Genomic DNA, 26,842 nt, shown 5'->3' with positions numbered 1-26,842 from the left:
GACTATTGGTAAAATGACATTAATAGTATTGCACACTCTACAAGTAATAAACAGAATTGTAGTTAAGAACCCCAAGAGTGTTTTCTCGGAATCTACACATCACGTTACATTTGCAATATTACTGCTCAAAATCCTTCGCCGTGGAAGCATTCCACAGACACAGAGTGGTTGTGCACCCAGTTGTGCTAGTTGAAGCAAAACCACCAGGGTTCATCTTCCCGTTTGCAAATTGTTGGCTCAATTTACTTCCTGCGGGCATTGTATTAGATTTCTTTCATAAAGCATGCTATAGCCATTATCATTGCGTCTTGGCACCCAAGTAACCAGACACAAATAAAAAGTCAACTGTCAAACACTGCTTGAAGCCGAGCGGCATGGTACTGGGTGAATAGTGGCGCTTTAGAGACCCCGCCCCTCTGGAAATGGACTCATGAGCTTGGCATCATCATCTTATTTGCTTATGTTAACTAACGGTGCCAATATAGACAGGGGCCCACAGACCCCTCGCTGGAAAGTAGGAGGGTCTGTTTTAAAAGCTGCAGGGTCAAGTAGTCGTTCTTGAGGAATGTTAGGGCTGTGTGGCACTACAGGCACCAACAGCCTGTGGAGACGGATCCATCAGCCTTTGCCGAATGGCAACTTTGCTGATTTGCTGTTTTTACCTCTTTCCTGAAACCTCAGAAAGCGGATGGAGACCCTGTGCAACCCCATTCCCACCCCCCTTAGCCCCATTATATACACCCTACCCATACATTACACCTGTGGTCAAAATATTATTACATTATTTTGTTTTTTTAATATAAAAAGTAACACATTTTAGAAAACACATTATGGAAAGTTGCCGTTCAGCAAAAGTGAGGTATACCAGTGCGACAGAATGAGGCAGGAACTTGCAATTTGAATTTTGGCATTTTAAGATCTAAGAAAAAAAATAACATCTGCTGTGTACTGAAATTAGGGTGGACAAAAGAGCGCCATCTTTAACGCGAGAGAAAATTGACTGGTCTTAAGACAACTGCAGTTGGAATGGGATTGTTTTCAAGTGAACAGGGCTGACGATTTTCCATTTCGCCAACAATCGGACTTGCACAGAGAAACGAGCAGTAAAATGGCTGGTTCCGGAAACTGGTTAGCAGTGCAGGGCTGTGTTGCAAGAATCAGATGACCAAGGAACAGTTAGAGGCCAAGAGAAAGGCTGGACTTTTGTCAAAGACACAGGTGGCAGATGGCCGATTCCCATGTTGGTTTTCAGGAAGAGTAAGTAGAAAAGCTCTATTTTAAGACTTGTAGGGGTGAAAAGGGCTGGCTTAAAAAATATATATAGGTTGGGGGGGGAGGGGCTCAAAACGACTCTTTAGGTGAATGGTAAATAGTGGCCACCAAGAAGAAACCGCTTAGAAAAGGCACGTCATTTACCTGTCCTGGCACTCCTCTTTTTTATGCCTCTCCAGCAGGGAGCGGGGAAATTGCTTCATGCAGAAGCCGCAGTCAGATGGCAGCTCGCTTACTGCCTTCTCCACCGCCAGATTTCTGCAGCATAGGCTCTTAGTAATCTCACAGCGGCAGTTGGGGCACGTGGCCTGCTCCTCCTTCAGACGGGCATCCGCTAGCAGGTGGATGAAACACCCAGCGCACATCAGGTGACCGTTCGTACACTATGAAAAAAGGGACATGGACTGTGAACCTCATGGGTATGCACAAATAAAAACACATGCAAGTTTGAAATGGGAATAGTTTTCCTACAAATACTCCACAAAGAGCTGCCTTCATGAACATTCCTTAAAGGAGTGGAAATACAAAACATTGTGCCTCTTTTAAACATGTATGACATGAACAGAAACACAAAATACAAACTGGTTACATAAAAAAAAAAATCAAAATAGCGATACCCCAAAAATACAGCGGAAATCTACGTTTCAGTCAAAGCAGCCATCCCTTTTTACTAGCGGGAATGCGTTTTCCCACTTGACAAAATAAAGATTTTCTTGGACCCACTGCCCAGCAGTCTCTTTGCTTTCATGAAAAATAGCTCTGTAAAAATGTAACTTGTAACGTCGCCCTCATTTTCTTATGAATCCTTTGTGCGTTTTGTGGCGACATGGGTCGCAGTGATTAAATGAGGTTTTACGCACATGCGCTGCAGAGTGCAGGTGGCGCCCAGACGTAGCACACGTGTGGTTGTTACTCTGTGGGGGCCGGGGTACCATCCTGCAAGACCGCGTGAGACCTCACAACAATGGCGACGAGAAGGTTGCTTTCCCGGAGCCATGTTCAATCAGCTCTGCTAACGGAGGGGTTTGGAATGCTTGCTTCATTCAAAGCTGTGCAGGCACACGAGGGGAAGGTGAGACTGGCCCTGTAATGCTGTGTGGAAGGAGGCTGCGACTTCCCAGCTAAGGAAGTGCACATGCGAGACCAGCACCATTTTTGGTGCACCCGAGGGTACATTTTAGTCTTACAAAAAGGGGGGGGAAATATTCTATTTTCTTTTCTCTTGTCTCCTAGTGTAGAGGAGTTTTGAGAGTTTTTCTTCATCCTTAATTTTATTGACACTGTTCCTGGGCACGTGTTTGACAGTCACGCTGTGTTGCGGCCCTTGTTCAAAAGGGGGTGCCTGTGCGCACAGCGTGACAGTACAGTGCGCAGTGCTGCGCCAACATGGCAGATGACCTTGCTGCAGCTGCCCCGGCGGTGGCACAGGTGCATCGCCAACAAGGGGCACTGGCTCGCATTCCAGAATTTGACGTTTCGAGAGAGCCGGCAGCTCTAGGCCCCAGATGAAACTTGTGGCTCAAGCCCCTGGAGATTTACTTCTCAGCTGTTAGGGAGTTTGACAACCAGGCGAAGAGGTGAACACTTCTGTACACGGATGGGCCAGCTGTGCTGAAGCTGTTTAGACCTCGAGGCCGGCAGACGGCTCCTATAACACCACGAAAAACTCTGAGGAACCATTTCATCCCGTCGGTGAACATGGAATACGAGAGGTTTGGGATGTGTGCGGCCAAGCAGAGGGATGACGAGTCGCTAGACTCATTCCATGGCAGGCAGAGACAACAAGAACCACGTGCGCATCGACTAGTGAGGAAGCAATGGTACGCAACCAGCCGATTCAAGGCTGTGCCTCACGGAAACCGCGGAGACACCTGAGGGAGCCAGGACTCACCCCGATGAGGATCCTCAAAATGGGACGATCCCCTGAGCTGGCGGACATAAGAGCTTCTAAAACAGACGAGGCCATGAAGATGGGGGAAGCTGGAGGATGTGTGTGCCATAGGACGACAGCAAGGCGCCAGGGGTGGTCGGCGAGGCATTGGCCCCAGGAGGGACAGGGGGTCAGAAACACAGGCTCACAGCACGCTGTGCGGGTACGACCTCCTGCATGCGAATGAGTGCCCGATAAAGGGGTGCGTGTGTGGGAGATGTGGGTCAATGGACCACTTTGCATGCATGTGTGAAGCCACCGTCGTTAAACCACGAGGCCCCGCCAAAATGAGCATTGTTGCTCAGAGACAATTCACAAGGCTTGCCCAAGTCGATCAGGATGAAGGTCAGCAGGGGCATGACCCAGACCTGGAGGATGAGGACGACGATGTATTGTTCATCTCCAGCCTCAGTGACTTGAGAAATAAGAGGAAGAGAGAGTCAAGATGAGCAGTATCGGTGGATGGGTGCAAGATCCCAGTTTTGATACAATGGCGCCTCTGAGCGTAATGGCTTTGGAATACTATGAGGGACAACCAGGTCCACCGCCCCAGCACAAGCGAGAATAAGGATCTTCACTTTTGGAGGCAAACAACCACTCCCTGTAAAAGGGGCCTTTGTATCGAGAGCGGGGCATGGGCCGAACACCATCAAAGTGAGATTCTTTGTAACTGATGTCAGCAAGGACCCGCTGTTAAATTGTGCCGCAGCTGAGACCCAGAAGATTGTCTTGTCAGCTTTGCATCTGGAGTGTACGACATGCATTACTTACCGTAAAAGCATTTCTGATGATTGTATCTGCCTAGATTCACATGCTGTGCATATGGTCCGACATCCAGTGGTAACCGCGGAGTATTGCATCTGGTCTTTCGGGGACCGAAAGGGGACGTCGGCATAGGCGTGTCTGAAACACTATCCCTATCGTGACGTGTGTAGTACCCAAAATCCCTCACACGCCGAGGTCCCTCTAATTGTATTTTTGCTGCCATGAGGGAGCCCAAGGCTATAGAGAGTGAGTACATGAAGAGAGAAAGTAGTAAGAAGTCTATGTTCCTTCCACCCCGAGCGGGTAGGCAGGGAGGGCGCATGTGAATCTAAGCAGATACAATCATCAGAAATACTTTTACGGTAAGTAATGCATGTCTTCTGATGCTTGTTAATCTGCTTAGAATCACATGCTGTGCATAGACTAGCGAGCAGTACCCGGAGTTGGAGGTGGGTTGTGAGAAGGAACAGTAGAAAAAAAAGATGTCTTAGTACCGCTTGTCCCACCTGAGAATCAGACCTAGAATGAGTGTCTAGGCAAATTTTTTTTTTTTTTTTTTTTAAAAGGTGTGTACAGAACTTCAGTTTGCCGCTTTGCAAATGGACTCTAGGGGAACATTTGCAATGAATGCTATGGATGCCCCAGTGCATCGAGTAGAATGTGCTCTAGGCTTGAAGGGCAGTTCTCTCTTTGCAAGACTGTAACATAGTGTGATACATTTGACAATCCACCTTGATATTGCTGATTTAGAGACTGGGTCCCCTTCTCTACCAACTGCCACTGAAACAAAGAATTGTTTAGTTTTCCTCAGTGGTTTAGTTCTATCCATGTAGAACATGACTGCCCTGCGCACATCTAGTGTGTGAAGGATTCTTTCGGCCATGTTAGTAGGTCTCTGGAAGAACGTGGGTAGTTAGATTGACTGGTTCACATGGAACTTCGAAATAGATTTCCGCGCAAATCTGGGATGTGTGAGCAGAACTACCTTATCTTTGTGGACTGTAACAAAGGGGGTCCAAAACCGAGAGGGCCTGTAGTTCGCCAACTCTTCCGATAGAAGTGATAGCTACTAGAAAGGCTGTCTTGTAAGTCAGGTCTTTCAGACTAGCTTTATGCATAGGCACAAAAGGGGGTCCCACGAGCCTAGTTAAAACCACATTTAGATCCCACCCAGGGGCTGGGTGAGTGATGGGGGGGATACATTCTTTTAACCCCTTCCATAAAGGCTTTAATCACAGGCATTTTCCACCACAACACCTTCTGCTGTGACGTGGTGTAGGCTGACAACACGGCTAGGTGAACCTTTAAGGAATTGAAGACTAGCCCAGAGTCCAACAGATGGGTTAGATATAACACAATGTGTGAAGGCGAGCAATCGATGGGATTGACGCCTTTGGAACTGCACCAAATGACAAAACGTTTCCATTTGCTGGCATAGCAATAACGTGTGTTAGGCTTTCTTGCCTCCCTCAGTATGTCCATGCATCTCTGAGGGAGATGCAGATGTCCAAACTCTATGACCTCAGGAGCCAGGCTGCTAAATTCAGAGTTTGTGGGCATGGGTGCAGAGTCCCCCCCCTGTCCTGAGACAACATGTTGTACGGGCAGGGCAGCTTGACTGGTGGGAAGAGGAACATTTCCATCAGGTGCGCAAACCAAGGTTGGCGGGCCCACATGGGAGCCACCAGAATCATGGCGACTGGTTCCTGGTGCATCTTGTGTACATCTTGTTCAGAAGGGGAGTCGGGGGGGGGGGGAAGGGGGGAGTGTAGACAAATTTCCCCGACCAAGTTATCCAGAGACAGTTCCCCTTGGATCGGTTCTGGGGGTACCCGGAGGGGTAATCCTGGCATTGGGCGTTCTGAGTAGCGAACAGGTCGAGCTCCAGTAGGTTTATATTGGGGGGGGCCCACCCCGTGAGACATGCGTCTGTCGTGAGAGTGGCTTCCACTGCAGGGGTGGTGAAGGATTTCCCCTTCAAGAGGTTCTCCTTCGACCACCACTGCAGAGAGAGGGAGAACGAGGGCTGGCGAGACAACTAACATCTTCCCATTGTCCGCTGGCCTGACACCACTGGCTGTTGAGCCACTCTTGCATGGGACGCATGCGCAGCCGCGCGTGGGGAACCAAGTATATGCATGACGCCATCATCCCTAGCAAACGCATAGCTTTGCGTACCGTCACCTCTCGACTGGCTACATACTGAGGAACCTGAGAGAGCATGTTCTGAACCCTCCGCTGGAAGGGAAGACTAGACAGTCTTCCGTACGAATTAGAGTCCCCAGGAACTGTTTTACTTGGCTAGAGACTAAGCTGGATTTCTTTTCGTTGATAGAAAATCCCAGGCTGAACAGTAGGTCTACTGTATTTTGGGTGTTCGAAAAACAAACGTCGAACAAGTCCCCCGTGATGAGCCAATCGTCGAGGTATGGGTAAACTGGAACTGAAAGTCTGCGCAGGTGTGCCGCTGCCACTGCCAGGACCTTGGTAAACACCCTTGGCGCCGAGGCTATGCCGAAGGGTAGTACCTTGAACTGGTAGTGTTTGTCATGAATCACAAACCTTAGGAATTTTCTGTGCGCTGGCAGCATTGTAATATGAAAGTATGCATCTTTCATATCTAATGTTGTCATGAAGTCCCCCTGTTTTAGCAATGGGATCACCTCCTGCAGTGTTACCATGCAAAACTTCTGGGGCTTTATGAACTTGTTTGCTGGGCGCAGGTCTAGAACAGGACGCATGGAGAGATCCTTTTTGGGTACAAGGAAGTACACGGAATAGATACCCTCGTTTACCTGAAGAATCGGGACGGTTTCTATGGCGTCCTTTCCCAGCAGCGCTTCCACCTCTTGGATCAGGATCTGCAGATGTTCCGGTTAAAGGCGATTTTTCGTCGGTCTGAACTGTGGAGGTCGGGCGAATTCCACGCAGTAACCGTGGGCGACCGTCTTTAAGACCCACTGGTCTTAAGTTATCCCCTCCCATGCCTTGAGGATAGATGTCAATCGCCCCCTGACCGGGGAGACATGGCAGGGGACCTGGACTTGGTGGTCATTTCTGACCCGACCGAAGTTGACGCTCCTCTGGAATTGGAGCCTCTGCCTCCATTCTTTCCGCGCTTCTGACCCCTCTGGGGTAGTAAGTGGGGCTTGCAGCAGGTTGACTTGAGTTGAAGTTGCCCGTGCCGAAATTGTTTTGAGCGGCGCAGGCTTGTCCTCGAAAGGACCGCCGAGAATTACTGCCCCTCTGTGAAGAGGGTTTCTGGGAAATTTGGTGCAGCGACTTAATAGTCTTGTGCTCCTTCTTGGCTGTCTCCAACGTATCGTCTACCGCCTTTCCGAAGAGGTTGGCCTCTTCGATGGGTTTGTTGATAATGGATGCTTGGGTCTCAGGCCTGAAGCCCGACGTGCGCAGCCACGTGTGCCTCTTTAGGAGAGTACCCTGTGCGAGAGACCTGCCTGCTGTCTCTGCGGTGTCCAGGGTATTCTTTACCACATTCTGATTGGCAAGTTTGCCCTCCGAGACAATGGTGAGAAGCTTGGCTCTGGTTGGTTCCGGAACCTCTTGAAGGCCTTCCTGGAGTAGGTTCCATTGGGCGTCAACGTAGCTTGCTAGTAACGTCGTGTTATTGGCAATCCGGGCGGTATAGGCCGCCGCCGACGTAACCCGTTTGCCTAAGGCATACAACCTTTTGGACTCCTTGTCCGGGGGTGACTCTCCCGTGGCAAGGGGAACCCCTGCTCTCTTGCGAGTGTTGGTCACCACCAGCGAATCTTGGATTGTGTGTCCTTTGATATAAAGCAGGTCGGTGGGGCAGGGTCGGAAAAGTTTTTCGACCCTTGGGTTCGCAGCCCTAGTCTGAGCGGGTGTAAGGAAGGGGCCAGAGCTCAAGAGAGGGATAGACTTGCTTGCCGGAGGCTTTTCATTAATAATGTCCTCTGTGAAATCTTGTTCGGGCAAGGTTTCAAGCGTGGCAATTTTAAAGAATTCTGCTGCTTTTTTCAACATGTTGTTGAAAGCCTTTTGATCATCCACCGGGGAAGCTTGTCGAATCGGGGTGGATGGGGGACAGTCGAGACAAACAATATCAGAGTTGTGATCGTCCTGCTGGGTGTCCTCCCAGTTGTCCGTTGCTCCTTGATCTTCCCCATAGTTGTCCAGAAAAGAGGACTCCTCTTCTTCTGTATAGATGTCTCTATACGTGTCCATCTGGACATCTTCTTGATAGTCAACTTGGTGTTGGACATCTTGTGTTTGAGGGTTAGGGTCTACCCGAGCTTTTTTCGGCGGAGGTTGATCAGAAGCCCTGAAAAATAGCTCCAGCCGATCCATACACCCCTCGAATTGCTCCGTGGTCCACGTGGATGACCCAAATGAACCTAGCTGAGTATGAACCGTGTTCTCCGGCCTAAGGCGTTGAGGATCTCCTCAGGGTGCTTGAGAGGGGCACCAGGCTTTCTCTGTAAAAGTCTTCGGGATCGTCTTCCAAATCCGTGGAAAACATTTTGGCGGATTGGCCCATACCTGTGGGCGGAACCGGTACTAGGCCCACCGCCGTAGCAATCCTATTGATGCTCTTACGGATAGTCACTGAATCTTCAGGAGACAAGGCCTCCGATGATGTGTCGGCAGTGGAAATGTCTTCCGCGGCTCTAGAAGGGTCAACGGATGGCTTCTCGGGTAGAGGCCTACTCGTAGTTTTCGGGCCTGTAAGGGCCTTGGAAACCTTGGAATCCGTCAAAGTTTCTTGTTCTGAAACTTCGGTGCGTGTAGTTTGGGGAGTAGCGCCCTTGTTATGTTTGTTATGCCCAGTCGTCATGTGCTGCTGCGGGGAAGGCTTCGGACCTGACCGATCCGTGGGCACCGCCGAAATTTCCGGCGGGCCTGTTGGCGCTTTAGTCTTCTTCGACGATGTCGTTGAGGACGGCGTTTAGGTTGTGTGCTTGGTGCAGTGCGATTGTACGCCCCTGTCGCCGGGTGTGTTCCCTGTAGCAAGACCGGAGTCGAGCCTGGACGGGTCGGGGACGGGCGTGCCAGCCCTAGTGGTGTCCACCTCAAGGTCTATAACGTCCGCATTGGACGTTTGGTCATCCGACGCGCTCCCGTCACTTTCGGCTGGTGTCGCGGCAGGGGAAGGAGGCACCACGCGTGACATGCCGTACGCGCCTCACCGCTTTAACCGGCGGTCCCTAAGGGTCTTAGGTTTAAGGAGTTTACACGCCGAACACCGCCTTTCGTCGTGCGCTAGGGGGAGGCAAGCGTTACGCGAGGTGTGCTAGCCTTTCCACGGATATCTAACCCTGCACACAGGGCAGAATCTAAATGGAGTCCTTTCCATAGCAGAAGGGAAGGGTGACCAGACCAAAAGGGAAAGCAGTGGAAAAGAGGAAAGACATAACAGTATGGCAAACCCCGAGCCCACTCTCCCTACTGTGTAGGTCGGCTGGAAGGCCCGACCACGTGGAAGTCCGAACGTCGAATCTTAGGCGTCGGAACCCACAGCCATAGACGATTCCCCCATAGTCTTCGTCGATGATGTTCTTGATGGGCGAAGTGACTTAACGGGGATAAACCGACAATTCGGTAAGATAAACAATGTCCCATGAAGAGCTCCGCTATAGGGCGACCAGTGATCTGGGTGGAAAAAAACAATCTGAGGGACCTCGGCGCATGAGGGATTTTGGTACTACACACGTCACGATAGGGATAGTATTTCAGACACGCCTATGCCGACGTCCCCTTTCGGTCCGCAAACAACCGGATTCAGTCCGGATTTGCGTGGACATGCGCCTTCCCAACAAGGCCTTCAAGCAAAAACTTCACATCACGCCCACCCTGGATGACATTGCAGAGTTACAAGGGGACGAGTTCTTCTCCAAGTTGGACTTGAGAGGCAGCTATCATCAGGTGGTCCTGCACCCCGAGTCGCAATACATGACATTTACTACTCACAGAGGCTTGTATAGATACAAGAGGCTTAACTTTGGTGCATCTTTGGCTGCAGAAGTATTCCAAAACATTGTGAGGGGTTGTTGGCCGACTTGGCCAGAGTGATTATCAGTGATGACATTCTGGTGTTCGCGGAAACCGAAACAGACTGGAAAAAACATTGGAGAGGATCCGTTCACTGGGACGGACACCCCACAAGGAAACATTTTGAGTTTTTCAAGGAGAAGATAGAGTTGTTTGGCTTCGTATTCCAGCAAGGGGGAGTGTCACCGGACCCCAGGAAGGTTAAGGACATCAAGGAAGCCATACCACCAGAATCAGTCACTGAGGTGAGAATCTTCCTCGGTATGTGACCTACTGTATGCGCTTCATCCGGAATCTAGCAATGCTACCAGAACCACTGCGAAACAGTGTGCACTCGAGGAAATCAAGGCGGCCTGATGACAGAGCACCATAGCATTCTTCAACCCAGCCATGGCATTAGAGATCGTAACCGATGCGAGCGCGCCTGGACTGGGAGCAGTACTGACCCAGCAGAACTCAAAAGGAGAGGTCTTGCCAGTAGCGTTGCAAGCAGGGTGCATGATACTGAGCAACGATACTCCCAAATAGAGAGGGAGGACTTGGCGGTGCTCTGGGGGTGCACGAATGTCCGGCTCTACATACTGGGAAAGCCAGTGATGGTGGTAATCCGCCATTACCCATCTTGGCTGGATCATCAAAGCACCCTGCACGCATCGAGCAGTGGATGCTAGCTCTCCTAGCGTATGATGTCTCTTTGGTATATCAACTGGGGGCAAACAACGCTGCGGACCATCTGCCCAGGCACCCTGGGAAGTCTGAAAGTGGGGGCGCGGACATGGATATCGAGGAGTATGTCAAAATGGTGGTGCAGTCCCATACCAAACTATGTCAGTGCAGGAGATGGCAGACCACTCAGCAGACTACACATGTTTCTGCTTGCTCCAGGAGGCTCTCAGCAGAGGAGACTGGAAGTGGGTGACAATGGGGTTGGACAGAAGGTTCCAATCTAGCTAGAACAGCTATGGAAGGTGAGACAATATTTCTCCTTCACCGAGTCCGGGCTGCTGTTGACGGGCCAGAACATGGTGGTACCGTCAGTGCTGGTGGACAAGGTCGTAACTCTAGCACATCACAGGCATCAGGGGTCAGCTAAAACCAAGTCCCGACTAAGGTTGAAGGTGTGGGTCCCCAATCTGGAACTGCTTGTTGCCGAGTTTGTGAGGACTAGCGTGTGGTGCCAAGCTGCCGATCCCGTGCACAGGGAACCCCAGATCGAGTCAATGCCGAGAGGGACCAAGCCATGGGAAGTTGTGCACATGGATTTTGGCTCGGTAGGGAGAGAGAGACACGTCCTTGTGGCGATTGACGAATGGAGCAGATACCCGGAAGTGAAGTTTGAGTCAACATCTTTTGAGATCATTGTACCAGCAGTGGAGAACGTTTTTGCCTCTCATGGGTTCCCGGAGATGTGCACAGACAACGGACCACCCTTCCAAGGGGAGAATTATGTAACCTTCCTGAGAGAGTGTGGAGTCAAACACCAGAGGATCTCTCTGATGACCGCCAGAATGACAGGGAGAACATCCAGAGGAAATTGTGACCGCCCGACATATCGCTGGGGGATTAAGTGATAGTCAGGAGCCAGCACCTGGAAGTAAAGCTCTTGCTGCCCTATGACCCACAGACACTGGATGTGGTATGAGTTGAGGGGTCCATGGTGACTGCATCTGATGGGAACAAGACAGTGACCCGCAATTCCAGCTTCAAGAGGCTCGGCAGCCATCACTCTGCCGATCAAGGCCCAGTGCAGAGGGAGACCCAACTGCGTCCTGAATGCGCAAGGGGCCCTGCAGGAGTGACAGACCCGAGCCCAGGTGGGGAGGACCTGCAGGTAGATGTCCGCAGAGGGAACCCCCTATTCCGTCGTCACGCCTGAAGAACTATGTGCTTGATGAATGTTTTCTTAACATTGAACTGTAATAAGACACAGACTTACAAATGTGATGTTTTGAACTCATGTCAAGTACTTGCCGTAATAGGTTTTGTTGTGCGGTGATATTCTCATGGTTATGAAAAAGGAGAGATGTGGTGACAAGGGTCACGTGATGCCCGCGGAGTGACGCAACTCTGTTGCAGTGAATAAATAGGGTTTTCCCACGCATGCGCAGCAGAGTATAGGCGGGGCCCGGACGGAACACACGTGTGGTTGTTGTTACTCTGTGGGGTACGGGGGCTACCATCCTGCAAGACCGAAGTGCTCACAATGTCACCATTTGCACTTTATTTTTAAACAGAGGCCGACATACGAAAAAGGGTCTACTACTGGTTTCTTTGTCTATTAACTGTTAAAGTGTGTTTCAAGCAAAACCCCCAGCCCAAAAGAATAATGAAGTAAACAGTCCTGCTACCCCATCCCCCCAAATGCAGTGCACTCCATTCCATACGGTATCATTCACCTCCCCCGTTCTCAACCCCCAATTTACTTTTTGGTAACATTAGTGGCAGAAGGCATTTTAACACATACACATAACAAGAACGAAATAAAACTGCAGGGCCACAGATGCAGGAAACTCATCTATTACACCTCTGTACAAGCGGTTCGATGTGATAATGTCACCTGGAAAAAGTCGCCAGGTAGGTGACTTTCTTGGCTCTCCCTAAAATATTCTCGGAGGGGTATCATTTTATATGATAAACTCTCATCGTAGAACAATTGGGGAAAGCGTGATTTTAAAGGAGGGTGCATTTTTTTTTAGAAATGTCGCCCTCCCCTGGCGGCCATTTCCCAGGCGACTACCACTGGCCACCTACCAGACTCTGTGGGGCAAAATACATGCAAACAACCTAATTCACAGAAAAGCACATTGCAATGAGCATCATCAGTCTTTGATACCTGGAGGCGCCATGGAAGTGACTTGCCATAAGTAAGCCAAGTGGCAAATAACTGGTGCAAAATCCCTAAATTGCACTGTTATCATATATGGAGAAACTCCATAGTCATTAGGCATATTTCTATAGCATTATATATTAACATAAGCTATGAAGTGAATCAATTACGGAGCTGCAGATAAATAGTAGCATGTCTGTCATATAGCACCTTTAGCCCATTAGTATGACCTCAACGGGCTTGTTGTGGGTACAAGTTCAGGGCGTGGGAAAATTTGGCCAAGATAGAGCACAGAGTGTGCTGGCCGAGATCCAGTAAGCTACCCAAGATGGTCAGCCATGTGGATGGGTGCTGAGAGGTGGTCAGGAGAGTGTGCGAGCACAAGAGACTCATTATGTGTCCAGCTACAGCAAATATTTTGTTGCAGATCGTAGCTGCATTCCGATGGAAAAGATGCGCTTTGTGTTTTAGTCTGATGCATGTAGGCACATGCATGTTGGTGGGTGGCCATGCCTGGGACTGATGCCCACCAAAATGGTGCGCGACTATATACCTTGCGGCTCAGTTGAAGCTTTTGTCTTCGATGTAGCTGTGATCAGATCATCCAGTCTGCTTCGAAATTGTACTTTACCTTGCTCTGTAGAATATACTGTGAAGGCACTGACTGTCAAGGCCTTTGTGTCAGGAGGCGAGTGTGAGGAGCGAAAGTTGCTGGAGGGAATAACCAGGTTTTGCGGGCCTTTCTGAAGGAGAGGTGGTCCTTATCACGGTCCGATGTTCAGTGGATGGGAGTTCCAGAAGGAGGGAGTTTGGATGGAGGAGGATCCTCATTCTGGTTCAGTTGAAAGGAGGATAACAAGGGGGAGTGCAGTCCCCGATCTAAGGTTTGATGGGATGGAAGCATGTAAGCTTGTGTTGGAAGAATCCTGGTCCTGTCTTGTGGAAGGCGTGGTGTGTGATACACATGGTCTTGAAAGTCCCCCCCGTTAGCAGATGGGGAACGAGTGGAGCACGCCAAGGGCAGGAGTGATGTGTTCTGTGGGCGAGAGGGCAAGGAGGAGCCTAGCTGCAAAGTTTTGGATTTGCTGGAGTTATCTGAGCTGATAGGCAGGAGTGCCAAGACAGAGTGAGTTGGCATAGTCTAAGCAGGAGAGGATTATTGCAAGGACTGCAGAGATTGAGGGTATGAGAGAGAAGGGAAGATTCATCCGTGGATGCAGAGGTGGAAATGACATGTTCTGGACACAGTGTCCGGACATGGCATTGATGTGGTAAGAAAGCGTTACATATAAATCCAAGGTGTATCGCAGGTTCTTTACTGAGTCGGATGCTAGGGGCTGGGGGCCTAGGGAGGCTGGACAGGGTGTGCGGGAGGAAGTGGGGTAATTGGGGGGGGGGGGGGAGTGATGTCTTACTGCATATTAGTATTTCGGTTTTACCAGGATTGAGGAGGTGGTGGTTAGCAGTCAGTCAGTCATTCTGTGGTCGATTTCAGAAGGGGGAGGCAGGGCAACTTGGGAATCCTGAAAATGATCCGAGTGTCACCGGAGTAGTTGTAGCTTGTCAGGTTATGAAGGTGGGGAGGGGGCTTAGCTAGAGATTGAAGAGAAGGGGGGACAGAGAGGTGGGCCCCCTTTGGGGACAGGGCGAGGGAGGAGCATGATTTGTGAGAGGTTGGAGAGGAATGAAGAGGTCCATTTTAGGGCAGAATTGCTGATGCCTAGATAGTGCAGTCCCTCCCAGAGGATGGAGTGGTCGATAGTATCAAAAGGGAGCAAAAAGGCAAAGACAGAGCGATTAAATGATTTGCCCAGGATCACACACTTTGGTTCAATGGTGAAACTGGGATGTGGACAATTTAACCAACGGAATACATCTTCCCAAGTTTAGTTGATATACTTATTTAAACACATGAAACACACTGTTTTGTCCGGCCCGCCAAGAACAAAGACTTTCCTTATGGAGGGTGGCCTGCAAGCAGCATCGGCCGCCCTCCATTAGGAAAGGTCTTGGTAACTCTTCCGGGCCGGACAAAAGACTGACCCTCATTGGCTTAGTGCACACGCACCACGTAGCTCCTACAAGTCACGTAGTGCACGTATGCTGTACCAATGGAGTTCCAGCCCTAGGACTGGCGTGGTCAATAAGGCTTGATGCTGGAAGGCATTTCAGCCTTGGCACACCAGCCGTAGTAGCAGATCTCCCCAACGTTACAGCACATCCGCAGTAAGTACTTATTTGGGGGGGTGGGAGGAATATCTAGGGTGTGTGTGGTGTGTGTGGTGTGGTGTGGTGTGGTGTGGGTGTGTGTGTGTGTGTGTGTGTGTGTGTGTGTGTGTTGATGTTGCGAAGCAGTGGTGGGGGAAAGGAGGTGTCGGGACTGCGTCGGGTCTGCCTGCATGTATGTTTGTTTGTGTATGTTGAGATGCGGGGGTGGGGGAGCGTAGGGACTGTCTGTAGGTTTGTTTTTGTGTGTATGGGCAGTGTATGGTGAGATGGGGTGGGGGTTCGGGTCTGTATGGATATGTATGCATGGTGTATGCTTGTTAGTCTCTGGGGTGGGGGGGATCCAGGGCTGTATGGGTATGTATGCTTGTGGGCGGGGGGGGGGGTGAGATTTGAAGTGTACCTCTGAGGATCATCAGCAAACAGGTTTTGAACAATTGTAAATTGATGGACGTAGGTCAGAGGGGCCATATTAGCTGCACAGAATGTGCGAGGATTATGATTCAGTGGGCACTGCAAATGTGATTTCTGGTGGTAGGGGCGATGATCAGAATTGTGTGCACAGAATGCTCCCGGCCCATGGTTGTGAGCAGTGCATCAGAGGTCTGGGACATTTGTGCATAGGAGGGACAGAGCTGGACTAAAGCCGCACGTTCAAGGCAGACAGAGAATTGTGCTGTGGCTCCAGATGCGTTTTGTACCAAGTCGCATCTCAAGAATTTTCAGATTTACACCAGTCCTCATAAGGACAGTGAGGGGAATCCCATGCATGAATTTGAGTGCACTGAACTATGGCAGAGCTTCACTCATGACACAAACTAGCTTACCAATGATCACCTTTATAACCTCACAAGTTCATAGGTGGTTGGTTTGCAAAACTCAGATACCCAAAACTGACATAACCGTGTACGAATGCTGTCGAAATATAAGTTTAATGCCTATTATCATATAGCACAAGGCCGAAGGCAGGCTCCAATCTCAGGAGGGCTGTGAGGTGACAACTGTAGCAACTCAAACAACAATAGTACAACAGTGCCAAATTACACTAAGGCTAGCCATGACTATATAGTGCATCAGGCATGAATATAGAAATATGCCTAATTACTATGCCAATGAAAGCAGGCCAACCCTAAAGAAGTGTGTACCGTAACAATGAGGGTTTGCAGCCTTGTTGAGAAGTGTTCATACTGCCTCATTAAATGTATTGCAGCTCTTCCAAGGAGTGCTTGCACTGCGAAGAGGCAGTGAGATGGCTGTTATGTTACGCTATGTTAAAGGTTCTTGTTAGGCACAATCCTGTGCAGTTCCCTTGGCGAACACTGCAAAAAAATTAAGACTACAGGAGTAAGCAGTAAACCCAATTGGTAGCAGTCTGTCCCACCCAGACCTACCTGGTAGCTGTGGCTGAGCAGTCAGACTTCTCTCAAGAAGAGCAAGGCAATATATAGAGTATACACAATAGGGCCAAAAACACAGTGGAACAAGCAAACACTGACCAGAGCTTTGTATCAAAAGTATATAATTATTTATTTAAAAGACACTTTAGGTAACTAGCACTAGCACTCTAAATCAAAAGCAAGTTAAAAACACAGTTAGATAAAGTATAAACACCTCCCTTGATAACTTTTAGACAAGTCAGAGTTAAAACATCACTATTTGTTAAAACAGATGTGAGCGTGTAACCTAGATGGCACTCCAATAGTTAAGTTAAAGGGAGAGAAAAAGGCAGAGCATAAAAATAAAAAATTCCCCACACTTTTCTAAGTCCAAAGCAAGTCAGTGAAGGCCGTATACACTGTAGAGCCAAAGTTCATAGGCCAGGCCCACTTTAATGGAGCAAAGCGAAATGTGCCCAGGATCACACCGTTTAAAATGCACTAAAAGTCTTTGCAGAGTGTTCAAAAGAGGTTGGGGTGATTCGAGAAGTAAAGTTAGAAGGTCTGGAGCCAACCCAGTTGGAAAGCCAAGGATTTAAGGGTCACCTTTAGCAACCCGAAGAAAGGGAGGCCAGGTGGAACACAGTACCTTAAAGAGAGAGGAAGCTCCAGCGGCAGCCGTTCTTGGCAGTGGATGCAAGTCGTGGTTTCGACCAGGGGAAGAGAAGATCTCGTCGAGGAGGAAACTTGTAGTCGTTGCACTGCCCAGGGAAGAGACCAGCAGCGGAGTTTGTCGGTAAAAGGTGCGTTCCTTTTATTCGCGGTCAAAGTGGTGAAGCTTGGCTGTCCGGCCGCCGGGGTGCTTGGCACGGGCGATTCGACCAAGAGACGTCTTTGGAAGGCGAAGTGGTGAACTGGTTGATCCCACCAGCTCAGAGGGAGAAGACTCTTCCAGCAGAAGATCTCTTGTCATCGGGAAAGTGGCGAGGTCGTTACATCCTGTGGAACCAAGTCGTTGCAGCAGGGCTCCACCGGTGGCGTCGTCGTTGCAGATGGCACAGCTTCTCCCCTCTTCGGATTTCTTAGATCCTGTGGCGACTTCTGAAGTTCCAGTCCCAAAAGCCCTGCTTTTATGCAGAAAAACCCCCACTCAACAGCCTAGCTGTCACTCAAACATGCTAAGTGGTGAGCCGGGCGGCTCACCACTGGGCCAATCAGAATGGAGTGCAACTCGAGTTGCTAAGGCAACGCAGTCCAGGGTGCCAATTCCCCTCCCCACACATCCTGTGGAACCAAGTCAGAGTGGCATCATTTGGAGGGCTTCTGTGGACAAGCCCACCAAAAAGTGGAACAAAGGGCTCGACCTTGGTTGGAGTTACAGAGACGGACACAAACGCCATTTTAGAAAAGAGTTCTGGCAAAAAGATCCAACCGTGGATTTAATATTAAATAAATAAACCAGCGGTATCTTTAACATTACACAAAAAAGTGGTGCGTTTAAAATCAATGGGAAAATCCCATAGGAAATATTCCAGTGGAATATTTTGCATGGTAACCACTGCCACCAGCCAGAAACTCGACAAGGGGGGACTGGACAGTGCCCCCTTGAAAACAGACCCAGGGGCAATATAATTAACCCCTTCCAGTACTTCCACAGTATGATGGTTTTGTACAGGTTTTGTTCACAAATTTGGACTAGTAAAGTCAATGGTGACTTAACATGCCCTGGGAGACAGTAGTCAGTGCCAAGGTATGGAGTCTATGTTTGGGGGTCACTATGACACCCCTGTGTTACTGGACTGAGGGTGCTGTGTAACACATACACAAAATATAGATGATACCCTATGGAGTAAAGGACCCCATAGCCCATAAGCACACAAAAAGTCAAAGACATACCTCAAATCATGCCTAAGAGTGGGAGGAAAAGTGTCTCACTCTTAGCAGGGGAAAGAACAAACCCCAAAAATCCAGCAAAGCTGCTGGGGGACTCGCTAGGTTTGGGAAATTAGCCTCATCAGAGAATTCTCCCTAACAGTTCTTGTACCGCACACTGTTGCCAACTGTGTGGTCTCTTGGCCCTCTGCTGGATCTGTAATGCAAGCAGCGTGGCAGGGTTTGTTATTAGGACTGAGCGGGAGAAGAGCAAGAGAACTGAATTGCTGTCGGCCGCATCAGTTCACAGAAACCGGGCACTTAGAGTAGGTGCATTTTCAGTTGGTAGCCGTCATGTGGTGTTGGGTGATGTATTGTAATGTTGCAATCTTATTTCCCAATTCCAGAAAGACAAGGCAGCAGACAGGACTGATCAAGAAAGTGCCCGAATCCACCTGCATGCAGACAGCCTAGAAACTGGGAACAAACGTAAACTTCAGACTCCCGACAAGGTAAAAACTGTTTATGACACTACAGGGGGTTGGGTTCTCTGCGTGGCTCTTTGAACAACATAAAGCTAAAGCAGGCAAACTTAAGAGATGTACCGCCTTCGCCTTTTGTTGAAACCTGACCCAACGAAGGCTATACTCCCAAGAGTATGGCCGACCCGAACAGCAAAGTATAGCAGTCCAAAATAACAGAATGTCCAATAAAGGGTCAATACAATATACATACTTTAATTAAAACAGACCAAATGCAATAACTAACTAGAAAGAACTACAAATACCCACCCCTATAGAAACAACACTGTCCAAGAAAGTGTGAAGCATTAACACAGAAGGGTGCAGTAGTGCTGCTCCAACACTGTCCCCGCCACTGCCCTGCTATGTCGAGCACTAACTTTCCAGGGCATGTACACCTTATGGCAGTTTTAGTTTTGCAAAAATGACTTTTCTAGAAAGATGAGGCTTCTGACAGTACATTTGTGTCAGTTTCTACATTTTGCGCTTTGGCTGAATGTTTGGTTCGAAGGTGGGATTTGTACGGCGCAGCTCTGCCACGGTTTCAAATGGCTACTGTAGTAGGGCCAGCAAATCCCTGCATTCACCACCTTAATCTCAAACGTAGCAGTTTGATATGCTATGCAGACAGCTATTCCTGAAGGAAGTATCCATCAATAAGTGCATGAAAAGGTATGTTGGCAAGGCTATTTTCTGCATCTGATCTTGTTCTTTTGTCGCTTCTAGGCTTGTCTAAAAAGTATATAATTTTTATGTACTCTAGATGGACCATCGTAGTGGGAGCATAACACTGGAGTTTGTATCTTCCCAAAGTACCATTGAACCTGCCCTTTACCGTTGGTACTACATCTCAGTACACAGGCCCCAGGGTGCAATGCATCACTGTTTGTGCTCCAAAGATGTCCCTGCCAATGTGCAGTGCAGTTAAAAAAAGAAAGATTGACCAGGAGCACTGTCAATTTAAGGATGAGTGGACTGAAGTTTTTTTTCTTTTTTCTTCCATCGAGTCCAAACCAATTGTGTACTCCTGTCTCATTTGTCTCGAGCGCCTAGCAGTCCCCAAGGAATATAATATCCACCACCATTGTGAAACGAAACAGTCACAATACAAGGATTTGCAGGGGGAAGCGAGAATTTAAAAAGCTGGGGGAGCTAAAAACACAGCCGACTACGCAACAGGGTGTTTTTGCCCAGAAAACAATCATAATGTGCCACCTTTGTGAGTTATAGGGTTACACATCTTATTGCAAGGTCAGCACGTCCTTTCACAGATGGGGATTTTATAAGACTGCCTGATGGAGATTTGCGAGGCAGTGTGTAAAGAAAAAAAAGATGCTTTTACAAATGTTCCCCTTTCACGGATGAATATCCAGCGGCATATTGTAGACATAGCTGACAACTGTTACAGCCAACTGAAAATGCAATGTAAGGATGACAAGTTCTTTTCAGCTGCGCTTGATGAGAGCACAGATTCAAGTGACACAGCCCAACTGGGGGGGGGGGGGGTGGGAGGAATCAATAACAAATGCAAAGTATTTCAGGAACTGGTTTCTCTGGTATCTTTGCATGGCAGGACTACTGGTGCTGACATTTTTAGTGCCTTTCAAAAAAAGTCAGATTTAAATTTGCCATGGGATACTCTGGTAGGCATGACAACTGATGGGGCGCCAGCCATGGTTGGGGAGCAAAATGGTTTTATTGGCTGCTTGAAAAGACACTTGGGCGAGAAAGCTATCCATTAAAAAAATTATCACTGCATCATACACAGTCATGGACCTCCTTGTGACTTTATCCGTGCACGCTCTTTAAATCAGATCGTTTCAGGCATTTTTAGAAGTGGAAGCAGCAAGAGGGGCAAAAATGGGAAGGGGCCCTCTTTTTTGTTGAAGGGGGGCCGGACTCTTGAGGGTGGATGTAGACAAAGGAGAGTAAAAAGCTACCCCTATTTCAGGGACGCATTAAAGCTAGGTGTGGAGTGCAGCAAAAAGCTAGGTTTAGCAAATACTAGCCAAAGGAAGGTCACGATATAAGGATGATGAATCCAAATAAGGGCTTTAATTAATATTGGACACACATCTAAAAAAAATGTAGGCCTATAACACAACATTCGGCCTTAAAAACATTAGTAGGAAGATTATTTTTGCAATTTCATAGTTAAGGCTTCTGACAGCCCAACTGGAGAAAGGGATGCTGGTACGCTACCCCGCATGTGCAGAGGTTTTCCCCCATGACAAGTATGTAGGATGGTACCGGTATGTGAAGGAACTGGAAAATGTTTGAGAATTGTTTCATACAATTCAAATCTCAGCGAGGCTCATTTGCAGACCCTTTCTCTGCTGATGTTGACAGTGTGCAACCTGAACTTCAACTGGAAGTGATTGAACTTCAGTGATGTAGCGCCCTCAAAAATAAGTAAGAGATCTGCCTTTATTAGCCTTTTATTAGTATCTGGACAAATCTGTCACGGGAAGCATTAAAGATGGTATCTATGTTTGGCAGTACTTACATTTGTGAGCACATTTTTTTCGCAAATCAAACTACATAAATCCAGCCTAAGGACAAGGCTCACTGACCAACATCGCCATGCTATTCCGAGAGTAGGTACTACATCACTGGAGCCCAAGATCCGGAAACGGACAGCTGAGATACACTGCAATGTTTCTCACGGATCAAGTATGTCTGGTTCACAGTTTCATCCTGTATGATTTGCATATTTATTTTAGTGCCAATATGTCCTTTGCAAAGAAAGGACTGATAAAAGTGGAATGTGAAATGTGTACCAAAAATAGTTTTAAATACAAATAAAGACCGGTACACCTCCAAAAAAGGTATTCTTTTTCCATCTGTCTAATGAAAATTGGGGTTGGAAGGCCTCCCGACCGACCCCGCCCTTTCCACATTTAATTTTCGGCCCACTATAGGCAGCATGTAAGGTACATTTGGCCCTCTGCCAAAAATCAGTTGTGCACCCCTGCTTTATACCAATTCCTTGGAAACAAACCACATTACATAATCAACTAGCCTTTCATAATAAAACTAACTTTACACTACATAAATTGTCATAGAAATATGTTGAGCAATAAGATTAGGGCTTTAGTTTTAGTCTTCCCACCCTGCATGCAAAGTCACAATAGCATCATGTCGAGTAGCGTGAGTCTAACAAATCCCCCTTGGCTTTTAAAGCAAGTCCTTATTTCATAAAGCATGCAGCATAATTCACCCTTCTCACTTCCGATCACCCCATTCACATTTCTAAAAAGGGACAAAGGTCCCTGCTATAGTCCCCCCCCCCCCCTTATTCCCATCAAGGTTAATGGATCCCATTGTAATGCTCAGTTACCTTTCCCATTCTACACAAAACCCCCACCTCCCCCTGTTGTTAATGAGGGTGCCGAACAGGAGAGGTGTGCAGCTGCCAAATGCCCCAGTCTGGCTCTTAAAAGAGCAACAAGGGGGGGGGCTCGAGGGGGCCAAGCTGCCCACGCTCTGTATGCCACTGGAGAGAAAGTAGTGGACGAGGAGGAGTTGGTTACTTAGGGTGTGAAATTGTAAATTGAGAGTCAGATGCAAGGGGCAAAAACTAATAGCAAGCTACTAGCCAGCCTTAGAAAAGTCACTCGCCACGTCAATTCTATACATACACAAGGCATCCAATTTTGTACTCGCCAAGAGTTAAATATCACCGGTCAATGGCTAGCGGCAAGTGCACATTTTGCACCCTGGTCATAAGCACCATCAGAAGTGGAGAATGCCAGCGGAAAGATCCCAGACGAGAGCGAACTGCGGACCAGCACGGCACGCTGGGTAACGTGAGTAGTGAGGCGGCTGTTGGCAACCCAAACCGTTTGTATTTGTATTTATTTGGTTTTTATATAGTACTTTACACCAAAGCGCTGCACATATGAACGGTACAATAAAATGAAATTAAAATTTCAAACACAGCCTAGATCTGCGGTTACAATAACCTGCATTAACCAGTCCAGAAAAGATTAAGATCACAGAGAGACCCGAAAGGATAAATAAACAGCGATGGAAGAAAGAGTGGGAGAGCATTACAGTATAAAGGTGCCAAAAGAGAAAGAATGGAAAAGAGATTGAGCAGAGGGAGGGCATGGAATCATAAGACGAAAATAAGAAGAATGAAGTGAATGAGAAGAAGAAAATTAGATAAGGAGGTACAAGGCCATAGAGGGATTTAAAAACTAGATATAGAAAATTTCATTTTAAACGATGATGAAAAGAGAGCCTTCCCCTGCAGGAAAGATCAGAAAAGTCCCTTGAGGAACTCTTGACGAGTCTGTGGGACCACAGCAAGGTTCTACCCGGGGATCTGGTGTAGCGTGATATGACCACCAGGTGTACCTTGATGGATGTGTGAGCCAGTCCAGCTTTTGCCACGGACAACAAGTAAGGAATAATCTGTGGAGCCGTGACACCACGCAGCAAAACGATTCCACTTGTGGCCGAAGCACCGAGTCAACGGCGCCCTGGCTTTGGCGAGGACTTTCCTGCAGTCTGCTGGCAACTCAACCTCTAGAATCGAAGGCTGCAGGAGCCATGCCCTCAGGCTCAGCGAACCTGGGTCGTGATGAAGGATTGCGCCTCCCTCTCTGGTGACCAGCAACTTGACTGGAGGCGATGCTGACAGGCTGAGTAGGTCTGGATACCAAATCTGCCTCGGCCACGCCAGGGCGACAATTATATCTTTTATCAACACTGTCTGGATGTGTTGATGACGCATAGCAGGAGAGGAAATGGGGGGGGTAGCGTTCAGAAACAAAGCTTCCCACGGGAAGGAGATCGCGCCCCCCCTCCCTCAAATCCCCTCCCCAAGCTCTTCGGTTGGTGGAATCTGCTAGCAAACTGCTGGCATTTGGATTTCGCCACTGTGGCAAAGAGATCACTTTAGGGTAAGCCGATCAACAGGCGGTCCCCACCTGATTCTGACGAAGTTCCCACTCGTGGCAGGAGCACAGTTCCCCGCTGAGGGAGTCTGCGATGGTGTTCTTAACACCTGCCAGGTGGAGAGGGACGAGGAACATCCCCTGTCCGATGGCCCAGTACCACAAGTCCTGAGCTTCCTTGGAGAGCGCTGGGGATAGAGTGCCCCCTTGCTTCATGATCTAGAATAACCAGGTTACTCACCGTAGTGACCACCTTACTCCTAGTCCATAGTCCCCTTTCCTCCATACTTATGGGACATCTCTGTCCTGTGGGACGAGACCGGAGCACTTTGTGAAAAGCATCCAAAAATATTTTTCAAAAATGTGTCCATCCTCCTTCTTGCGCAGGGCCTGGCACACGGCCGTAACCCCGCCCACCTTGGCTCCGCCCCGTGCATCGCCCATCAGTCCTTTTCTATCGCCAGGTCAGAGACCTATTAGCAATAACAGAGGAACCTTATTAGAGGGGACGGCGGGTGGCCGTATGGAGGAAAGGGGACTATGGACTAGGAGTAAGGTGGTCACTACGGTGAGTAACCTGGTTATACTTTTACGTCGCATCCCCTTTCCTTCCTACTTATGGGAGATTCCCAAGCACTCCTAACAGGAACTATGGGTGGATGGAAATACCCCTTATTGAAAAAGGTTCTTCAGCACAGCCTGACCAAACTGAGCATCAGCTCTTGAGCTCATGTCAAGACAATAATGCTTACAAAAAGCATATGGGAAGCCCAAGTAGCTGCCCTAGCGATGCACTCCCAGGAGACATATTTCTGAAAAGCAACCGCGGCTGCCTTGCCCCGCACCAGGTATGCATGAATACCCTTAAGAGCTTTCAGCCCTTGGACGGTGAAAGACTCCGTAATGCAGGCGGCGATCCACCGAGAAATAGTTGCCTTAGACGCTGGCTTACCCCGAGGGTTACCAAAAGTCACAAACAGGTAAGAACTCCTAAGCTCAGAAGTTCTGTCCAGATAGAACCTAAGAGCCCTTCTGACATCGCAGCAATGCAGAACCTTTTCTGCCTCTGAGGTAGGGTTCGGAAAAAAGACCGGCAGGGAGATCGACTGATTCAGATGGAATTCAGTTACCACCTTCGGCAGGAAAGCAGGATTCGTCCGTAGGACTACCTTATCCTTGCGAAAGAGCAAATAGGGATGCTCCACAGACAAGGCCTCGAGCTCACTCACCCGCCTTGCTGACGTAACGGTGACCAAAAAGGACACTTTCCAGGACAGGTACTTGAGGTCCACTCTCATGGAAGCCGGAATCATTATCAGCTTGGAATCCGGGTCCACAGCCTGACGCCAAGAACTCAGAAGAGCCATCCGAGTACGCCTCATCTTGAGACGAGCAAGAGGAAGCGCCAACACGCACGAGGCCATGAGGCCCAGAAGCCTCTGGAACCACCAGACCGACATGCTCTCTGACTAAGCAAACATCTGGCACTTGGCTAACAGATCCGCCATTCTGTCCCCGGTCAGGTACACTCTGCAGTCGATCATGTTCGGCCAGTTCACCGATAGCCCAAGATGGAACAGGAGCTGAAGGAGAGAATGAAGATTGCCCGCTGCTTTCGTAAGAGCCAAATCGTACAAATACGGATACACATGGATACCCTGCAGACGAAGATCGGCCGCAAATACTGACATTTTCGTGAAGACACGCGGCCAGAGCTGAGGCCGAAAGGAAGCACTCGAAACTGGAAGTGCTCCTCTCCCAAAGAGAAACAGAGGCATCTCCCATGTGGATTCCAAATCAGAATATGCATGTACACATCCTGAAGATCCACCACGCTGAGCCAATTGCCCATTTGCAAGGAGGACCGTATCTGGCCAGGCGTGATAATCTTGAATTTCTCTTGGGGTAGGAAAAGATTGAACTGGGAAAGGTCTAGGATGGTGCGCAGGCCAGACTGGTTCGGTTTGGGCACCGTAAACAGCCGGGAGTAGAAGCCCTCCCCTCGCTCCCCAAGGGGAGCGGGTTCTACAGCTCTGAGGTCCAGAAGTTTCTGAACCTCAGCTATGAGGGAGGGCGAGCCCGACAGCTGAAAAGGAGGGTTGAAAGGTGGGGTAGGGGGTAGGGCTAAGCGGAAATCCACCCGAGCGACTGACAAGACCCATCTGTCTTCGGTGGTGGTCTGCCACGCCTCCCAATGAGACGCGATGCATCCTCCCACCGGGGTCTCGTGCGAGCGCGGAGAACCCTCATTTTGTAGGTTTCTCGGTGGTGTTACCACCTGAACCTGAGGAGGAGGAGGCTGAGGAGCGGGAGAAAAACCAAATCAGTTGTTGCCTCTACAGTTATTCCCCGAAGGGGTATCCACTCTGCGAGATTTCCGGTCTAGAAACCCCCTAAAGCCAGAGAAAGGTCAGCTTTGCGACAACGGTCTCTGGGTTTTGAAAGGGGCTTTAAGAAGGACCAACAAGGACTTAGCTGTCTGAGTGCTATCCTTCGTCTTGGTCAGCTCTACATCTGTTGTAGAATGAAAGAGCTTCTTACCATCAAACCTGTTAGGCAGAAACCTGTACAGTTCCCTCTGGGACCACTGCAGAAGATTTAAGTCTAAAGGTGTTGGCAGTAAAACCACTTGGTAGCAGTCTGTACCACACAGATTCACTGTGGTAGCTGTGGCTGAGCAGTCAGACTTCCCTCAAGAAGAGTTAGGCAGTATACAGAGGATACAAAATAGGTACAGAGGCACCGTAGCACAAGCAAACACTGACCAGAGCTAGGTGTAAAAGTATAGACTTATTTATTAAAGGTACACTCATAAATTACACTAGCACAATAGAAAAGATAAGAAAGTCAAAACACAGTTACTATTACTCATATGTACATCCCTAATCATTTGTTGGACAATTCTAAGTTAACCCCACTTATTTCCAAACAGAGGTGAGCGCTTAACGTTAGATGACACTCCAACAAGTATTACCAAAAGGGAGGGAAAAGGCAGAAATAAAGAGAGCAGTAAGGTAAAACACTTTTCACATAAGGTTAGCAAAGACAGTCAATGGTGGAACAAGGAGAATTAGTTCGGGGCCCGCTTTAGAGGGAGCCAGGCGAAAATTATGCCC

General features: G+C 48.7%; 1 protein-coding gene across 4 annotated transcripts in view; it reads right to left on the bottom strand.

The window, feature by feature from the left end:
* The window catches only part of ZFTRAF1 (zinc finger TRAF-type containing 1), a 139,189-nt gene that overhangs the window by 27,038 nt on the left and 85,309 nt on the right, over positions 1-26,842 (bottom strand). For all 4 annotated transcript variants that reach the window (XM_069621799.1, XM_069621800.1, XM_069621797.1 and 1 more), the window contains exon 2: positions 1,417-1,655. In XM_069621799.1, the coding sequence (XP_069477900.1) occupies positions 1,417-1,655 (239 nt within the window). The remainder of the gene's footprint in view (positions 1-1,416; positions 1,656-26,842) is intronic.

This window comes from Ambystoma mexicanum, chromosome 5q (genome assembly GCF_040938575.1).
Source record: "Ambystoma mexicanum isolate Mex_15411 chromosome 5q, UKY_AmexF1_1, whole genome shotgun sequence".
NCBI classification, from domain to species: domain Eukaryota; kingdom Metazoa; phylum Chordata; class Amphibia; order Caudata; family Ambystomatidae; genus Ambystoma; species Ambystoma mexicanum.
The sequence above is the reverse complement of the archived record's forward strand: the minus strand, read 5'-3'. Positions and strand labels throughout refer to the sequence as shown.